A 19,351-nucleotide genomic window follows, 5' to 3' on the forward strand; every position below is an offset into this window, starting at 1 on the left:
AGAAATTTTTGTTATTTCTGAAATTTGGGAAACTTGTTGAAGTATAATAGCAAAGATGCATAACATAAACCAGAAGTGAAACACATCATCTGATTGTTACTTAAATGTAATAAAATCAGTTGAACAAAGAAGTCTGGAATAGCATATTCCTATAGTTAGGCATTTTCTCAGGCGTTCCAAAATGCTGATGTTCTTACAGAGAGCTTTAGGATAAATCTGTATAATTCCTGTGCATGACATTTTGAAAAGACCGGAGCTGTGAATATCACACCTGATTGCTTTTAAGTCAAAAGCTTTCATGTGCAGGAAATAATGTTTCAATTAAAAAGAGAGAGAAGGGGGAGGTCATTTGACATTACTATATTGCATTCAAAATCTGGCACAGAAAAAAAAAATTAGAGCAAATTCAGTAGGCTGCTCACTTAAAGCTGAACAGACTTAAATGTTTGTATCACCTATTCAGGAAGTTGTTAGGTCACAAGTTTAGTATCAAATTAGTGTATCAAGTCTCAGAACTGGGTGATATCATTCTCTTTTATTTTTGAAAATCTGCTGTTGCTGGTTACCGCCCACTTGGTTTTATTCTCCATTGTTCCCCCTTCAACTTTGTCATCATTTAGTATCTGAAACCTCTAAATTCCCTCTACTATAATTTCAACTGTGAAGGTACTGTGTAAGATTACAAATAGTGACAGCAGGTGGAAAGAATTTCTACTCCTTCCTGTACTGACTTTGTGCTTTTCCGTGTGAACTGTAATTAATTTACAATTAAAAGAAAATATATATATATGTATGTGTGTGTGTATAGATACATATATATATGTACTTGGAAGATTAGTGAGCATTTTAATTTTTAATACCACATACGGTATCTGTCGTTTCACTGGGGCTTCAGAGGAAATCGGTTCTTCTTGCATAAAACCAACAGGATGCATTTACCCTAAAATTGCCCTTGAAATAGATACTTTTTCTAGTAGTCTTTGGAATAATTTCTCCCAAAGGACATCTCCTTTCCCATACAATGTTTGATCATTGAATCCTGAAATACAGATTTGGGTTTTGCTTATTCTTGGGTTTCTTTACAGAACCATTACGAGAAAAAAAATTGCCACGTGAAGATGCACCATGTATGTATGGATTTGCTGGCTGTATAAAAAGCATTGTTCTTCTGTGGATGACCTCCTTGCACAGAATGATAGTTTTATCCTTCTCTACATCATTATGTTTGCTGTACAAAAATCCTGCTGTGCTACATCATAATAACATGTAATCTTCTTGCTCAGTTTAGCTGAGATTTAAGGAGCCGCTGTTCATGGAAGCAGTTTTCTAAAGTCTGATCTATAATTTACCAGAATCAACCAGGCAAAAGAGCAAGAGGCTTTATAAGAGGGATACAGCCCTTAAAACTCTTAAATGAAGATTAGTTTAAAGTTTTACAATCCGGTACAGAACCATCTGGCAAATCTCATGTCAGGCTTTGTTAAACCTCTGAGCTTTCCGAGTATGCGGTCGTCATTCAACCCCCACCCCACCTTTATCTTCCGTTCCTCTGTCTCCTGCCAGCCACCCGCTTTACTCATAGATACATTGGAACAAAAGAAGGAAATAAGTAAGTGAAAGGCTGATTTTTCCACAGGAATAGTATAACAGCTGTAAATGATGGAGGCTGCGGGTGTGCTGCACCTCTGGAAATCATGCCCTTATAATTGCTGTCTGGCTGTATATGCACTAGGTGATTTATTGCATCTTTGAAGAGGTAATTGCAAGATAAAAGCTGCCTGTTGGCAGAACCATTAGAGACTTGCTGGGTTAAATTGTGGCTTTTGAGGCCAAGGAATCACTGGGAGGATATATAGTAACATCACAAGGCATTTTGATACTTTCAGAAATGGAACCGCAGTTGTTACAGCCAAAACAGTGTCAGCTGGTGCGGTCGTGTCAGCGCTGATGCCAAGTTGCTGGTTGGTGTGGAGAGCCAATTGTTCCCGTCATTCCTAAATCACATTTCAGGGCTCTAGACCGTGGGTTCCTCGATGATAACTCCACAAAGAGGTTTTTATCTGTGAGTTCTAAATTGTGTTGTTGTGCTTTGGCAAAAGGCTGATCTAACGTGTTTCTCAAACACAGAGCAAAAACCCTCCCATATGAATCCTCACATCTTGACTTCAGCTGTCCTGTGGCTTTCCCATATACTTCTGTGTCACACAGATTTATTTTCATATTTATATAAAGCCTGGAAATGTAGAAGAAATTAATTTGTTCTACCAATCTGTTACATAAAATTACACTTTCTTCACTTAAATTAACCCTTCTGTTCACCTTTCACGTGAAGGGTCTTAGGAGGCTGAAGGAGAGGACTGCAGGAATCCAATTAGCTGGAATCAACTTCCAGGCAAGGAGACATTGTTAATGGAGATAATCTCCTTCTCAGGCTTACAGTGTTTCTCTGTCTCAGTGTGATAATGAAGATGTTCTGCCTGGACAGTGAAATTAGTGTACATGATGTCCTGATTGTAATGTGGGACAGAAAAATACTAAAGTCTGCAACTCCTGTTTTAAAATGTAGCTTTTGGCTATGTAATTTAAACATAACTAAAAAAGACAAATGTTGCCCCAAATAAACATATGCAATCCCAACCAAACTTCGATAATATAACATAGCTAATACACTACTTACAAGATATCTTTTGCTGTTTGTTTCCTAAATCTCACTTCAAGCAATACAGGATTTCAGCTTGAAAGACAGCTTCATAACACACTTTTTTTGTTTTCCTTTCCTGTAAAGTGCAGGAGTGGAACACTTTGAGTCAAACAATCTTAATGCTGCCATAGCAATTTTGTAAGGCACCAGAGAAAAATGCTTTGTATTATCTTTGAATTTCAGTCTGCTTTTGCCTCTCACAGCAATCAATAACCATTAGAATTATTGGTGGTAGTATCTGTCTAGATAATTTTAGTGCTTTTCCAGCAATCAAAATGCATAAACCAAAATTGTCATATTGTAACTTTTTCTTTCCTTTTTAACTATAATAAAATCCAGATTTGCTTTGAAGAAAAGTAAAAAAAACCCACCCTGTCAATAGGGCAGTGGAATGCAAGTGAGGTGACACCTAGCTAACAGATCCAATGTCCACCTTCCTGAGCTGTGCAGGGGACTGGTGTGACAGCATCCCAGACAGAACGAACCGGACTGGGACCTCAGGGCAGAGAGAGAAAGGGGCTGAGTCTGCTGGAGAAAATAGGTTGGGCAAATTAGCAGCATCTTGTTATGGATCAGCTTGACCTGTCCAGACCGCGGGAGCCGAGCAGTGCAGGTGAGTATGCTGGCAGAAGGGAGATCTCCTGGCACAAGCACTTGTTGTAAGATCAGTTTGAACTGTCTCAGGTGCACAAGAAATTTCCTCCTTACATTTCAAAGTAGAGACCACCAGTGTGGCATCTTAAAGATAAAAATGAAGTCTGACTTGAAATGATGACTTCTGTAGCCTTTAAAATATATTTTATAATTTATTTTCTCTGTTAGATTTTGGAAGACTGGATTTTACCTGTCAAGCTGCCATAAGTAATTATATGTTTGCTGACTTACTGTTCCTAATAAACATGAGGAAACACTAATGATGAAGTTCATCTTTTCTTAAAATAAAGATTTAATAACCACTTTGATTAAATATTAAAGCTTTCTTTTGCTATTACAACCAGACAGAAAATTCCAAATATCAGCGAATTATTTCATGCACAGTCTTTTTACTACCTGGCCATTGTGCTCGACTTCATTGATTGCTAACATAATTGATCAGGGTAATTTCTAGGTAGTCAGGTGGAAGACTGATGTGACTGGCTGTATGATGATTCAGCAAATGGAACTTCTTTCATGCTGTCTCACTGAAACTACCTGAAAATTGAACTTTCTGTGGATAAATGGGATTGCCTGGCCTTGAGGAACAGTTGACGGGAGTAGTGCATTTCCCACTGGGCGAAAGGGATTACTGAGATAACAGGAACTTTCACAGCCAGCAGGAACTTCTGTGGTTTCCTGACAGGGTGTCAGGTAACGATATAGAGCAAAATGAGTATCACTAAACTCAGGTGGAGGGGGTGATCTCAAGAAGGTGTTGGATGAATTGTAGGACATGAATCAGTTGTCCGGATGGGCCCCACGCTCGTGGAATGGTAGTTTACTGTGACAGGTGGTTCATCAAACATGAGAAGAACCTATTTTATTCCACGAGTCAAACTTGCCTGCTAGAGAAACTGTAATCTGTGCATGTACAAGAGCTAAGGGAGCTTTAATGGCAGTGCTGAAACCATAATGTAATATCCAGGTTGAAATCATTCCATCTTTATCTCATTATGAGTACAATTTTCTTCCATGTGTGAAACTCAAATGTCAAATTGAGGAAGTTGAGGGAACATAAACAAGACTGTGGGCATATTCTATTGTTTCTTTAGAGGAATTACAGAAGGCTGTAGGAAGATGCTCCAAGCAAAATTGGGGGATAAAGGCTTCCAAAAACTTCCCACTTTTAGTAAGAGCTCCTTTATTTGTGTTGGAAGAAAGAAGCTCTCAGGAGGTTTGTCTGTCATTACCACATTCTTCTTGTTTAAAATAGAGAAAAAAAGAACGTGTGAATAAGTGCTCCTTATGCAATCCATTAAGAATGTGTGTGTATCCCAGCGAGGGGTAAGTGGGGAGCTTGTGCCCTGGAAGCACAATTGCTGCAGTAGCAGGTAGCTCAGAACAGGCATTCGCACACTTTCAGTTTTGCAGCCTGTTGAGTTGGAAGCTGCAGCAGAAGGGCTGTTGATTAGTGGTACAAATACTGGTTTGTGTTAAGACATCTCACGTGCAGTCACAGCTCATGTACATGATGCTTTGTGTATTTTATTTATTTATTTATTTATTTATTTATTACACTGTAAAGCAGCAATGGAAATACATTTCTGGGTCCTCCGTGGCAAACTAGGTCTGTGGTGTGTGTTAGGGCCTTTAATTTCTAGAGCTCAATCCTTTTAGCTCTGAAACAGCTTTGTAAAAACAGAATGAAAGCTAGAAATATGTCCCCTGGGGCTGAAAGTAGTGCCTGCTCTGTTTTCTGTTTTGTTTTTCCTTTCTTCCATGTATTTGAGGACGCAGGCTCCTGGCTGACTAAGTAGTTGCCCCAGAATCTGTTCCATTTTCACTACTCTTCTTGTGTTTCGTCACTATTTTCCAACACTTGCCTTTGGAAGGGTAAAAGGGTCTTTTTGGGTGCTGGGTAATGGAGACAGTAAGAAGTAAATGGAGAAGACAAGGTGCTAGTCCATAAGCAATTCAGCATTAAGAGCTGTTTGCGTCTTCATTCAGTCGTATCTAAAATCTAGAGCTTGGATTTCAAGTGTTGCTCATAGATTTTGAGCATTGCCTCACCTAAATGTACTTTTGCATCCCTTTTCTTCCTATGCTCATACACTTGCTTTTCCCTTTTTCTCTCTGCTCTAAAATATAACTTACTGGACAAATGTTGTATAAAAAAACTGATGTGGAATTCCAAGGAAAACCAGTTCTCAAGAAATAGTGTGACTTCTGTTGTTAGTTCCTGGTAGGTTATCCCATATGGAATTATTATGGTATCTTGGCACCACAATTGATATGTTTGACAGTTTTCATTATGTGTTTGGGTCTCTTTGGTGCTTGATTATTACATTTAAAGAAAGATTATAAGGTAGAATACATTTGCTTTTGAACATGTGAAAAACACAACCTTCGTTTTCCAGATGCATTCTTTTTAACTCTGATTAGCATTCACTAAAGCTGCGGTTATTTCTTTCTTCTTTTCAAATGCACTCATGTTCTTTTTCAAGAATGAATCATGTTCCGTTGCTAGCCCGAAATACAACATAAAAATGGTAAAAATGATTGTCTGTAATCCGTTATTACAGGCAATCCAACCTGCCAAAACAAAATTGCTGTTTAATAAGGTGCTGGTTTGTTGGTTTGGTTTTTTCTTTGAAATGAGTCCTGTGAATGCTCCACGCTAACTGGAGTTTCCTGTTAACTGACCAGACTTCACTACATGTGACAGAAAATCCAATGTCTTCTCTTTCCCTGTCTTTGACAATCATTGCAATCTCCATGGGTGCTTAGATCACTCTGATGTGAGACCTGGATAAGATGCTATTTATACTACATATTGTCAAAAGCCTTATCCAAAGGGTGGTACGTTAGATGTATTTCAGGAAAAGGAAAATCCTGGCACTACTTCACTACTTAAATAGTGTATTTCAGCAGAGGAACCTTTGTGTGTGTGTGTGTGCAGGTCATTGTTCCCATTCTATGACAGAAAGAACTTAGAGGAAAAGAAAGTATGAGAGAGAGACTTGTCGGTATTTCAGCAGCGATGTGAAAAGTTCCTTCCCTGGGAAATTCACATGGAGAAAATGACAAGGAGCCAACATCCTATTCAGTGCTCAGTCCCAGAGCTCGTATTCATTAGTAGAGCGGAGCGATTACAGATATTAACAAGTATTTGGAGGGTGTTTTGGTAATATTAAGAACCAAACAAAAACAAAAACCCCAAATAAAACCCAAACAAACAACAATAAAACCACAAACAAACAAACAAAACACACAAAAAACCAAAGCAAACCCCAAAACGTGAAGGGTCAGCAAGCCTAATTCTATGAAGACTACTTTAATAGTAGTGGTCGATTTTGAAGTATTCAAGGTAGTGAAAAGTTGGAAAGACAAGAAGCCATTAACTGCTCAGTGTTGTGGCTCCAGCTCCAAAGAGCACTGAGGAAATGCAAGGGCTGCCATCTAAAAACATGCCCCCCCTGCTCAAATAATGAAGAATTTAAAAATGTTTTCCATAATATTTCTTTTAATTCACCTCTTTAAATTAATTCCACTGCAGTCTATGTCCTTCTTCAAGGTGTCCATTGAACATAGCACAGCCTGGGGAGGAAACAGGAGACAAACCAGAGTCAAGTTCTTTCTGAAATTCTGCCACTGAACCTTACTCTGTTGGCAAATACTTTCATATTTTGTCCGAGGTTTTCATCTGTGCACACAGATGAAGATGTGTGCTCTCATACCTTGCAAGTTAACTTAATTTTTATAGAGTTGCTTTATTTAGCTTCAAAAATGTCAGAATTACAGTCTACTCCAGATGTACACAGTTGTGATATGTTAATATGATTTTAGATTAATTTTGTACATGTTTATTATCGCTTAAGGTAAATTAATGTTGAATGCTGATAAGAGTGCTCAAACATACAACTGATGCATACTTTTCTCTCTTAAAAGCACACAAAAGAAGTGGGAAGGCCACAAACTCCTTTGAAAGAGACAACCTTGGAGCCTTGGACTCAGCCACAGGTAGGCTGGAACAACTTTTCTGATAATGTGTTTTCTGTTAAGGTGGTTTCTCTAAGTCTTCATAAAATTATTCTGGGGATCTAAGGAAAGCTTCAACAGGTAGCTCTGTGGTTCTTGGCATCGTATGTCAAAATGATTTGTTTTGGTGTTTGGCTGCCCAGATTATTGGTAGTGGCCTTTTAGTTGAAGTCTCAGCTTTTTTCTAGGAGAGGAGTGCCAGCATTATCTTGCCTTCTCTTTGTGCTCCTTATGTGCTTGCAAAACTTTGCAGAACCTTACAAAACAAAACTACTTTCTGAATGGCGTGTCAATAAACGGTGAGCATCTCCTGGCTAGAAATGAAGTTTGTGGAAGTTAGTTATTTTGAAATATCGACCTTTTATGTCAGATGGATTTATCAGAAGAAAATGAAGCAGTACTTAATTATGTAAAAAGAAAAAAAAGAAGCATTTAACTTCCTTAACACAAAATGGTTTGCATATTTTGGCATTGCAGTTGTGTAGTTAATCATAAATTTATTACATGCAGGAATTCAGAGCCCCTTTTGCTATTTATTCCCTGTGTAACAGCATAGTGTACCCCCCATTGCAATATGTGGCTTCAGAGGTAATGGGAGGGAAAGCAAGCCCAAAGCATGTTCATAGTGTAGGTGAAAATGGATGTTGCTGTTCCAAGGAACAGGATTGGGGCTGCAGGAGAAAGGATGCTGGACCTGAGTAGAGATGAAGTAGGGAGCTGGAAAGACCAGCCTGGAGAATCAGGCTGTTTCTTCACATTCCCAGGGGAAGATACCTGCTGCTTCCTATGGATGTGGGGATGTTTTTCCTTCAGCAGCTTCCATATCTGTAATTCATATGGCATAGTACCTTGTTCTGACAGCAACAGCACCCTCTGCTTTGCAGGGTTCACCTGTTGCTAAAGGCAGCCGTGAATCTATAGCTTAATGCCCAAGTTGAGAGTTTCCTGGCAAAGACAGAGAACACCAGGCAGAGGTGGCAACCCCTGATCCATAATTACAGTCTGTCTCTAGTCTAAGTAGGCTCTGCCTCGTATTTTCAGGCTGCAATCACTCTGCCCAAACAAATAGTCTCCTATTTAGTCTCTAGTTTTTACAAAATACATATTTGAAATCCTCTAACTTAGGCTCATTCTAGAGGCACATTTACGCCAAAAGCATGTGACAAACACAGCATAGGAATTTAGAAGTAGAAATGAAAAAACCCCTGCATCTCTGTTGCTACTGCTTCCCTTCTTCATGCTTGAGTGCATATTTTTTATTAGTTGCAATGCTAACTGTGCAAGCCTTTGTGGTACAAGCTATACAGCTGACTAGAATATAGGAGCTCTTAAATGGTAAATTCTTTACTGTAGTCACAGATATATGATATTTATATTTGTGAACCTCTGCACACAGAAAGATGATGGTTATCTGCAAACATGCAAGCCTTGTATTGTAGGGAAATCCCTTAGCTGTTACTTTCTAAACCATAGGATCTTCCTTCTTTACTAAAGAAAAGGCTCTGTGGTGCAGCGTGTGCCCGGGCTGTTCCCAGGTACTGCATGGCCAAACCTCCAAATGCCTCTATTCAGGCAGCTGCTAATCACAACGGTTCAGCGTGCATTGATCTGTGTCTGCAATCCATAATGTTTGTGTGCAGGACCACGGAGGCTTGCTATGGTCCGTAGTTACTAATAGTAACTCCTTATGTGCAGGAACAAAACTGTGGAGGGAAGTGCTTTGTCCCAGCAGTTCCTGCTAATCAGGTAATGAATCATTGAGGGAGGGCTGAGTAATGTGGTAACATTGAGGAGGGCTCCTCCTGCCTTGCCCACAGCTCGTGCTGAAGAACAGGCAGGTAGAGAGCTTGGAGTTAGGGCTAGGTTTCCATTTGTTGGCACAGAAGAGAGAATTTTGTCTCTGCAGTTGTGAGAGGAGGAGTCGAAGCAGCTCGATGCCGTGATCATCATTTAGGGGAGCCCTGGTGCCTGGACGTGGGTGACAGCAATGAGCTTCTGCAAGGAGTGGCTGCTGTGGCCGCTGCCAGTGGTGTTGCCAAAGCCACGTTCTGTTGCACTGGGGGCTGTGCTGCTGGGAACCGCTGTTCTTCCCAAGTAGGCAGACTGTCACCGTGTTATCTGATCACTTCTGAAAGCTGCATTTGCCACTGCTTTATTTGGTAACTACATGGACTAAAGCATGTGAAATGTTTTTGTCATTCCTTTGCATTTTTGAAAAAAGAAATACCTGCTTTTTTTAAAAAAACACATACAAAGAAGCTAACACCAATATGCTTTCTTTACTTCATGGTAAGAAGAAATGTAATCAACAAAATAAAAAACTGCTGGAACCATTATTGTAGAAGAAAATTAAATTAGTTGTTAATTCTTTCATGGATGCAATTCTGGCCCCTGCAAATCCCTCCTTAGATATTTTGAATAAAGTGAGTAAAAATTCATGGCATGGATAAAAGCTTTGTCTATTTTATGAGTAACAGGCAAATGATCCAAATGATGCTCATAAAGCAAATGGTTCCCAACTCTAAAAGGAGGAGGAATATATTTAAAAGCCACTAGAATGAACCATGAGTAAAACCAACTCCTGTTTAGAAAAACATGTTGTTTACGTGAAAAATTTTTTAATCCCTCCCTCTCCACTAAAGGGAGGGAGTCACTACTTTTGTCTATTTAATAATAACAGTAAAAAATTATTACATTTTCTTGGGCTCCTTACGGCCATTCAGTGTTGAGAACTGCTGTGGGATGCGTTTTACCAACAGAGAGAATGAAATAGCTGAGAGCCCAGTTTCAGTGTGCAGGGCCAAGCAGTTAGTGAAGCAGAAAGTACCACATCTGGCCCCTCACACTGGGAGGTGAAAAGCTGGTACCTATTGGCGGTTGAGCAGTTTCACAGAGAGAATCTAGTTTGGGGGAAAGAAACAAGAAACGCTGCTTTTTGTGCAGAGGGAGAGAGGGCTTTATGGCTCCTCTTCTGTCGTGGCTCTCGGTTGCCTTATTTGTTCCAGGTTTCATCTTAGAAACAGGCAGGTAGCTGAAAATTTTGAAACTGAGCTGTACAATTACACACACAAAAAATAAAGAACTCTAGTGCTGTGTCAGGCTCATTGCTTATTCTGTAGTTTGGTTGTCCTTGAGGTTGGTTCGTTGGTTGGTTGTGAGTTTTTAGTGTTGTTGGTGTTTTGGTTTGTGGATTTGTTTTTTGTTTGACTCTGATTTAATAAGTTCCTAGAGCAATATGACATTGCCAATGTGGGAATTATTTTTCATGGCCATGCCTTTTAACTTGAAATTTACTGTATCTTTTTTTCTGCAAACTCAATGAATGGAAACTGATGTTCCTGCCTGGAAAATAAAGTATGAGAGACTCATTCTGATAAATTCAGGACAAGACCTTTGCAGATAAGGAACTCGTGTGGTAGTAGTTGCCGAAATAGACATATCATTGGTTTACAAGCTTTATTTAAATGCTAAATACCATGTATTTCTGTGGTTATGTTTTTTTTGTTGCTTTGCCTGATTAAATGTTTAGCTGATAAACCCTGTCAAGGCTGTTTAGAGCTACTGCAGTTTAGATTACATGTTTATAGCCTCTACTTTTATAGTCAGTTAGGAATACGATAATTTAAAATCAAACTAATCTGTAATTGTTTAAATTTTTGAAGTTGCTGACAGTATTTGAAAATCTGATTTATTTTTTTTTTGTGGTAACAGCATAAAATAATATTGATTACAATGATTCCAATGCAGAAAAAAAATTGCTTTAGTCTTTCAAATTACTAGGAGGATAAATCAAGAAAGAGAGAATAAGGATTTACCAAAATAAGGAAAAGAACAATGGTTGAAATTATGTAGCTTAAAACTACAGTAGTGGCAAATAACAAGGCCAAACAGCATGGCAGGTACAGCAGAACTCCATGCTTCAGTTGCATTGTATTTGCAAGTTAAAACTGTTTATATTTCTTGTGACTCTTCCATCACTATCTGTTCTGTGTCTCTGTGAAATGCTGCTTATAAGTGATTCCTAGAGGCGTTTGACACAGTAAAATGTGAGAAGCTGGTGTTATTAGTGCTGTAGCTTTTTATTTGTTTATTAATTGTAATAGCCCCAGGTGCTCTTACTTAAGATAATGACTATAAAGCCAGGGTACAGTTGCATGAATTTTCCTGGCCCGAATGTAGCATAATTACTTTAATGAACACATTATTTTCTCCCTTTTCGTCATGCTTTTCGTCCTTCACTCTTTACCGTGCCACTGGAAACCCAGACAGTGATGACCCTGAAGGCTTATATCTCCTAAAAGTACTCTGTAAGGTTTAAATATCCAAAGACTGCGATTTGGGAGGCTCAGGTAGTGCACACTTGTGTGTCTTACAAAGAAGCAACATCCAGCACCAACATGGCTTTATTACCACCTGGTGTAACAGGGCTGCGCTGCCCCAGCAGTGAGCATGGCAAGCAGGAGCAATAAGATACAGAGCAAGTGCAACCATTTCTTTCTCAAAAGCAGGAGAGGAAAATAACTTGTTTCCTCTTTTGCGTCTCTAGTTTTGTTTTCTCTTTGTGTGTGAAGAACAGTTCCTTCTTTTTTTTTTTTTTTAAGCAGAATTACTTTTTGTGGAAAGGCAAAAACACCAAGACTGAAATCTAATTACAAATGATAGAGTGTAGTATTTTTCTGCTCAGTTTTAAAAAATCACTTTATAATGTTGGAACAGTGGATAACAACATCACTAATCCAATATTTTAACAGTAAATACGTTTGATGATGGGAATTGCTACACTAATCTTATATCCCTCCACAGTATAGTTAAGAAATCCACAGGGGGTTTTACTAATCAGTTTTTGTAAAGTAAATCAAGTCATGTAATTCTCTTTGCTTCTAAATGCCCAGCAACTGCAGGCAGAACATGTGCAGTACTTTTTGTTCTTTTCATCAGTTTTTTACCCTAATCTGCAGTCGTGCTTTCTCCTTCAATATACAAGAACGAGACTTCTGGAGAGAAAAGCCTGCAAGCCCCCTCTGACTGAGGTTTGTCCTTAGGTGAGCTGGCAATTCACCTGCCCTGCTGGGAAAGGATGGAGCAAGTCCACCCCTGCATGTAGGTGAAGAGCAGCCAATAATAAATATGATTCAGCCAAATTCATTACTATGCTTCTGATACGTGTGATTTAAGCTACTTAGTTGTGACCTCGGTTTTAGTGACCAGCAAGATATATTGCAATATGGCTTGTGCTTTTCTCTTGCTCTGAAAACTGTGAAACATAAAGTAGTTTCCTTTTTTAAATTATAAAGAGAATGTTTTAGATTAGGAAGAAATATTAGCAACTATGGTTAAATATTTGAAAAGAAGCAACTAATAATAATTCTGTGCATATTTTGTTCCACAGTTCATGGGAGCTGAATTATTTTTCATGAAGTCCTGGTGTGCTCTGTTTACTGAGCTCACAGCTTCAGCCTTTAGGATTCAAAATCAGTGGAAGTCGGAATGAAAGTGAAGCTTTATTTCTGATTCAGTGTCTTTAGCTTAAACACAAACCAGTCACGTCAGTCTAGTTACATCCTGTTTATCTTTTGTATTTAGAATATGTATGCTCAAAACATTCCCATTTTATTTGATGTCTTAATAACTTTACATATTCCTCAATTATATTCTTATTTAATGGAACTCCAGTTGTAATCTTGAGTTCTAGCGCAAAAGCCTTGGTAAATTTTAAGAAATAAAAAATAAAAATCCAGATCTGAGTAGAGGGTGTGGGGATTCTAAATGCAATCAGAATTGCCTGCAGAAATATCTGAACTGGTTTCGAACATTCCAATCTTAGAAACTGCATTTTTGTCTCTTAAAATGGAAATCTCACGAACTAAAAGCTGACTGGAAGCAGGTAGTTGTTTTGGTCCGATTTGAGTGCAAGCCTGAATGAAATAGTACTTTATTATGAAACTTAAGAGAAAAATACAGTAATTTTTACACTTTGAAAATAATTATAGTGGATACCTTCATAAACATTTAATCTTGCCAGGAGCAGCCAGTGCAGTACCTGGCTGCCAAAAGGTACAAACCTGTCTTCTCACAGATAGCAATACTATTTCATTTTAGCTCTCTACATTATAACCTTTAAGGTATTCCTGACATTCCAGAAAAATAATGTTTCCAGAAATCAGGGTACAGTCCTGGAAGGTAACTTAATGGAAAGGCAATTTATTAAGTGGAAATGGGCATTAACCATTTCCTGCCTAGCGATCGTGTACCTGGATTGTTCCAGTCAGTACAGAATAGAAGAAAACCAAGATGCCATATATAAACAGTATATCAGCCTGTATTAGGCCACTGGGAGTATTCAACTGGAAATTAGAAAAGTGAAGTTTAATTGCAAGATGTTTGCAAATAAAAACTTAATGATAATTAAATAAAGACTTATTCTGCAGTAGAGCAGGATTGCTGAGATAACCTAGGTAACTGGAAGAACTCTATTTTTATTAATCTCATAAGTTTTTGTTACATCTGACAGACTGTATATACATATAAAATTACATATTTTTTCAAGATCAAGTTTTGCCATATCATATGAGCATTGCAGGTTAGTAGGTGATCTAGCTGAAAAGTCACTGAGAGAAAATAAGGAAAAAAAAGTCAGGATATCCGAGTTGTGAGCACTGAATTTACTATTGATTTCAGCAGGGGACACCATTACAAAGGCAGAGAAAAACTCCATTTCATTTAATTTTATCTGTCTCTTTTCCAGCCGCATCATGGTTCTGTGATTAAAAACTCTCGATCTGAGCTAACCTACTGTTCTCTTATGAGTTAATTAAAATAAATGAGAACTCTAAAGACAGTTTCCATACAATTTATTCAGTATGTTCTCAGGCGTTTGGCTGTTCGGAAGCAGAAAGCCGTCCACTTTGGGGCCTGTATCTCGGAGGACAGACATGCACTTGCGTGTTAATTTTTGTCACATTGTTCCATGTATTTTCAGAACCAAATGTCAAAGCTGCTGAGTGAAATATTGGATGATAGTAAAGGTTTCAAGTCCTTACTACCTTGAAATAGTTAAATCTTTTCTAAGTCGTTTACTGAGACTTTGAAGAACATCTCCCTTTTGTCCACTATGACAGCAATGTTTTCTGCCTAAATTCTTTGGCTCACACTGTTAAATCTTTCCCTTCCTCTTGCTTCTGACATGTCGGAGTTGTTATTACAGACTCAAACAGCGAAGTAATTGAGGAAAGAATGGGTAGCAGGAGTGGTGAGCTCAGCTGTAGAGCATCACCTGGAAGTTCAGCCCGGTGTGCATGAAAACAGATAACCCCAGAAAGCTCCTGGCAGCGTGTGTCCTACCAGAGCTGCCAGAGGGAGTTGAGCTGCCCAACACAGGCGGGTGATTTATTCACCATTACCATCTGCTGAGCTGGAGGAGATGGGGTACTCAGTACTGAAATACCAATGACATTGTTTAAAAGTAGATAGCTGCTCCTTCATCCTGTGAGATACAGAAAGAGCTGTCAGTGTCTAAGTAAATCACCACGAACCTGCTTTCACAAAATGTAAGTAAGATCTTTGAGGTGCTCAGAATGGTTTTCGTCCCTACTCTTTTTCTTCTGCCCTCACCCCTGTTTGGTGAGAAAGTGGAGATGTCCTCATTATTTAGGAGAAAGCACAGAATAACAAAACCATTTAGTTGCACTGGACTGTAACTTGTTCTGAGCTGTGCTCAACATGTATAAATCTTAACCCAGAAAACATAAACAGGGTGTGATTCATGGAGGTGCCTGTTTTCTCCAGTGCCTGGTTCGCTGTCAGTCGCGGTTTGCAGTAGTGTCAAGTGGGAGCTCTACACAGGCACAGAGCATCTTCTTCATTGCTGCAGCTGGTGGATGGGTTCATGTAGCGCAGAATAAGAGGAGTGGTCTGAAAAGCTTTTGGAAAGCCTGAACAGAACAAAACCTTTCTGGTGTTTTGTTTTAAACCTTAAAAATGGTACCAGCTTCAGCGGGGACCTTTGTGAAAACAGTGGGTGTATGAGGAAGAGCTTTTGGAAGTGTTGGGCTTTAAACTGACTCTTAAACCTCTGAGATTTTTCTTCAACACACTGATTTTTGGAACCTTTTAACCACTACTTCTGGTGGCTTTGTTTGGCATGGGTGATTATTTTTTTGTTTGTTTAGTTGCTATAAACTTGTACAGTCTTTAATAAGAACGTTATACCTTCCCTCCTGATAGAGACACAAATTTTATTTTCCTGGATGGCAAAGATAGGCACTGCCATAAAGTCTTGTCACTGGGGATAACAAAAGGAAGCACTAGGTGCATCATGTGAGCTCTTCACCTGGGGATTGTCCGCACTGGCCATGATTCTGTAATGCTGAATGTTTTACTGTTGATCATGATGGAAGAAGACTGAAGCCCAGTATTAGCTTTCAGGTAAGAGGGATTTATTCACAAATGCTGTTAGGGTCCCCAGTGTGCACTAATCACACCATAGGTCATATCTCTTTGGTGTTGAAAATAGTTTTTCAACTGAATTTAGTTAACTGAAATGAGGTATTTCACCAGTCCATTGAGTTATATGATTATTGTCATGTATCTGTAGTGGAGGTGGTGGTTCTGGGTTGATGTTGCAACCCTCTCAGTCAGTTGGTTTTCTTCAAAGATATTTTATGGACTGAATATTTTTTTTTTCTGCAAATGATTACATATAAAGCAGATACACTCCAACTCGGTGCCCAATGGCTGTACAGTAATGGGTATTATGTCTCCATTCAAAGCCCAGCTGATATTAACACCACCGTTCTCTCCATCTGCCTTTATGAAAGAATCCAATAAACAAGAAGGCATATAGGAGGAGGTTATCACATTATATTCAGCATTTTCAGTATGTGTATTAATTATTGCGAGCAGTCAGGCACCCACTTGGTGTGGGTAGGAGCTGCTGTGTGGCCAGGGGTGCCTGTGTTGGACCCTTTTGACGCAGAGCAGTTTGAAGACGGTCACTTCTCACTCCTCAGGCTGTGCCTTGTAGGCTCGCTGGCAAGCAAAGCTGCAGGGTGCTTCTTGTGGGATTTTTATCAGTTATCTTCATCTAAAAGGTACTGAAAAATGGGAAAGGGCTGAAACAAAGGCATTGTGGAGGTTTTATCTATTCCAATAGCTTTTGATTGCAGATTCTGATGCTGAGCTGGAAGTGTCAGAATCCCCCTAGGCCACATGGCTCCTTCCATGCACCCCCTGATCTGCATCCAAGTGTCTGTGTGTGTAGGGAAGCATGATTAGTTCAACAAATAAGACCTTCTTCCAGATCTCTTCTTTTTGTGTCACATCTTCTCCCATCTCAAATTCCTGCAAAGCAGGAGCAGTTGCTGATTTTCAAGCCGTATGATTCCAAGCCATTTTTGTCCATCTGACTGAGCTTGCTTCTGTCATCTTCCAGCAGCACAAGTTTTTTTAACAGTTGGAGACAAGTTACAGGGGGTCTCAAAAAAGACTATGGCCTGGAATCAAATGCCACTGAAATGGTGCATCCAGCCCACAGTCTGCCTGCTTGTGACTGAAGGACACAGATAACACCACAGTGTACGTGCTAACTATGAAGATGCTTAAAATAGATTTGTATAATAGAGTATTTGCCTTCTCTTAGAAATGAAAATATTTTTGTTTAGCAACTAATTCTGCTTTGATGATGGAAGGTATTTTTGGGGTATATATAATTCTTGGTATATATGAACTTCATTTGGAAGGCTCCTACAACATTCTTCTATGCTGTTATGAATACACATTTTACAAACTGGTTAGAATTGATTTATTTATGAAGTTAAATTAAAGAAAATGCCATTAGAAAAGAATATCAGGTTCTGGACACTAAATGTTGGTGTTGCAGACCAAGACCCCAGTTTGGAAAATGATGACCAAAACTTTACATTTTGCCTTTGTTTTGAAATGCCTCTATGCTTTCCCAAATACCATATGAAGACAGCAAAAATATTTGGTGCACATTATGCTGTTTTTCTAACTCTAACAGATATTAGAAGTAGCTCAGACTGAGAAAGGAATTAATGTTGCCGATACTGTGACAGTGGTTGCTGTTTGTAGTACAATTCATCATCCATGAAAAGATGCATATTCTACAGCTTTGTTTTTAAATCCATAAATTTTTACTGGTAGTGCAGTGGTTTGTAATGTAATGAATTTCAACATATGGCTGCAATATGGATGGTGAGAACTATGAACCGAGAGAGAAATGACACTCTGTGTTTTGTTTGACTTGCCCTCTCTTTGTGCTACTGTTCTCCCTCAGGATTTTATTCTGAATTCCTCTTCACTGTTGGGCAGAAGTTCACATTAAATAGTGAGGTTGCAACAAGTTTCCACTTGTGGAACCTTCTTCTTCAAAGGTGCCCACAGTTAGCTATTGCAATGGCCAAAATTAGTTCTAGGTGCTCATTTTTACGGTTCAGGGTGTTCAGGGCAGTATCATACTAATCTGAAGTACTAACAATTCCCTAAGTGTTATATTTACAATATGGGGGCATTTTTAGTACTGTCTTGTTTAGCTGGTAATATTCTATACTTACATTTTTACCCTCCAAATTGCTGTAGTTCTTGTGTCTGTGGTTCAAATAATATTATAAAATGCAATCTTCTCTATTTGCTCTGTTCAATACAGATTGCATGTTTGCTAGAGCAGCTTTCCAGGGATTTCTGTGCAATCTGAGCGTCCAGTCCCTGGTTTTACTGGGAAAGAAATCCGGGTTAAACCTGTACCAGCAGTGATGCGTAAGGGCCACGTTGTCACCCTGAAGCTAAGATGTATATCTTAGGTTGGTTTGTCATGGCATTTCATCAGGATAAAAGCCAGTACTGCTGGATCAACACGCGGTACAGATGCTTTTAATATGTATTCAGCCTTTTTATATGTTTAGTTATGTGTGGTTTTAGCAGGTATGTCAGTGGTGGGCTATGTCCATAATCGATGTGAGCTACTGACAGAAATGCATAGAATAAATGTGGTTCTGTTTATTAACTTTATACAAATCAAAGTGTGGAAGCATTGCTTATGATTTTGTCTCTCATTGTTTCGTGGAAAAAACTGTGGTCTAACACAGGTGGTTTGTTTAGTCTTGAGAATGCTATTGCTTAAGGCCTTTAGAAAACTGTGGTATTTTTTCCTTTTCTGAAAAGTGCTCTCTTTATAATCAAAGATGGATGATGAAGTTGTTTGTCCGTTCTCACTTATTTCACTGGCTTTTTCTTGCTCTTCCAGTTTTTCCTGTAGGAAAACCTGGTGTATGCAGTGATTCTCTGTCATGTGCATGTTAAAATTTTCTCCTTCCAGATTTTGTTTTTGAACATTAGGATTATTTATTGAGATCCATAAAACCTTTTCTGTCCACACTGGATTCTTATAATTTGTGTTCACTGATTTTATTTTCCTGCTCAGCAGCTTGCCTATAAGGTGATGGGATGAGACAGGCAGGTCTCAGCAAGAAGGCGGCTCTTGGCACTTTTGAGTTCTGATTATTTTTAATTTAACTGCTTCTGTATATCTGTCTAGCATATAGATTTTGTCTGTTTAAGTGAAAGTAATGAAAAAGTAATGATGGTTTATGATCTGTTTCATTCTCTCTATTTCAGGATTTACAAGTGTTGTGACTCAGAAACATCTTGAATTTTTATTGTTATTATTATTATTTTTATTTTTTTAAAGAGGAGCAGTGAGAGGGACTAGCTTGCTTTATTTCTTTTTCAGAACACAGCCGAAATGGTAGGCTTCTGGGTTTGGCAGTTTTACAGCAACTTGATAAAATAAAAATAATCGTGCCATCACTATTTTATCTTCTTTCAGATGTGCTTCCTTCAGAATTGCTGCTTTCATATTTGTGGAGCAGAGCTCGGCAGAGTGGCAGTCTGTTCACAAGCTCTGCCAAGTTGAGGATTTGAGAGAAAGTAAACAACTCAGTTGGAAACATGGATAGCAAG

The 19,351-nt window shown here is 38.8% G+C and overlaps 1 protein-coding gene across 1 annotated transcript in view; it reads left to right on the top strand.

The window, feature by feature from the left end:
- PCDH11X (protocadherin 11 X-linked) overlaps positions 1-19,351 on the top strand; it is a gene marked incomplete at its 3' end in the record, with an annotated part of 409,818 nt that overhangs the window by 157,582 nt on the left and 232,885 nt on the right. Inside the window, exon 4 of the mRNA XM_080352388.1 lies at positions 7,286-7,357. Within this exon, the coding sequence (XP_080208514.1) occupies positions 7,286-7,357 (72 nt within the window). The remainder of the gene's footprint in view (positions 1-7,285; positions 7,358-19,351) is intronic.

The sequence above is a fragment of the Nesoenas mayeri genome, assembly GCF_963082525.1.
Source record: "Nesoenas mayeri genome assembly, chromosome: 13".
In the NCBI taxonomy this organism is placed as follows: domain Eukaryota; kingdom Metazoa; phylum Chordata; class Aves; order Columbiformes; family Columbidae; genus Nesoenas; species Nesoenas mayeri.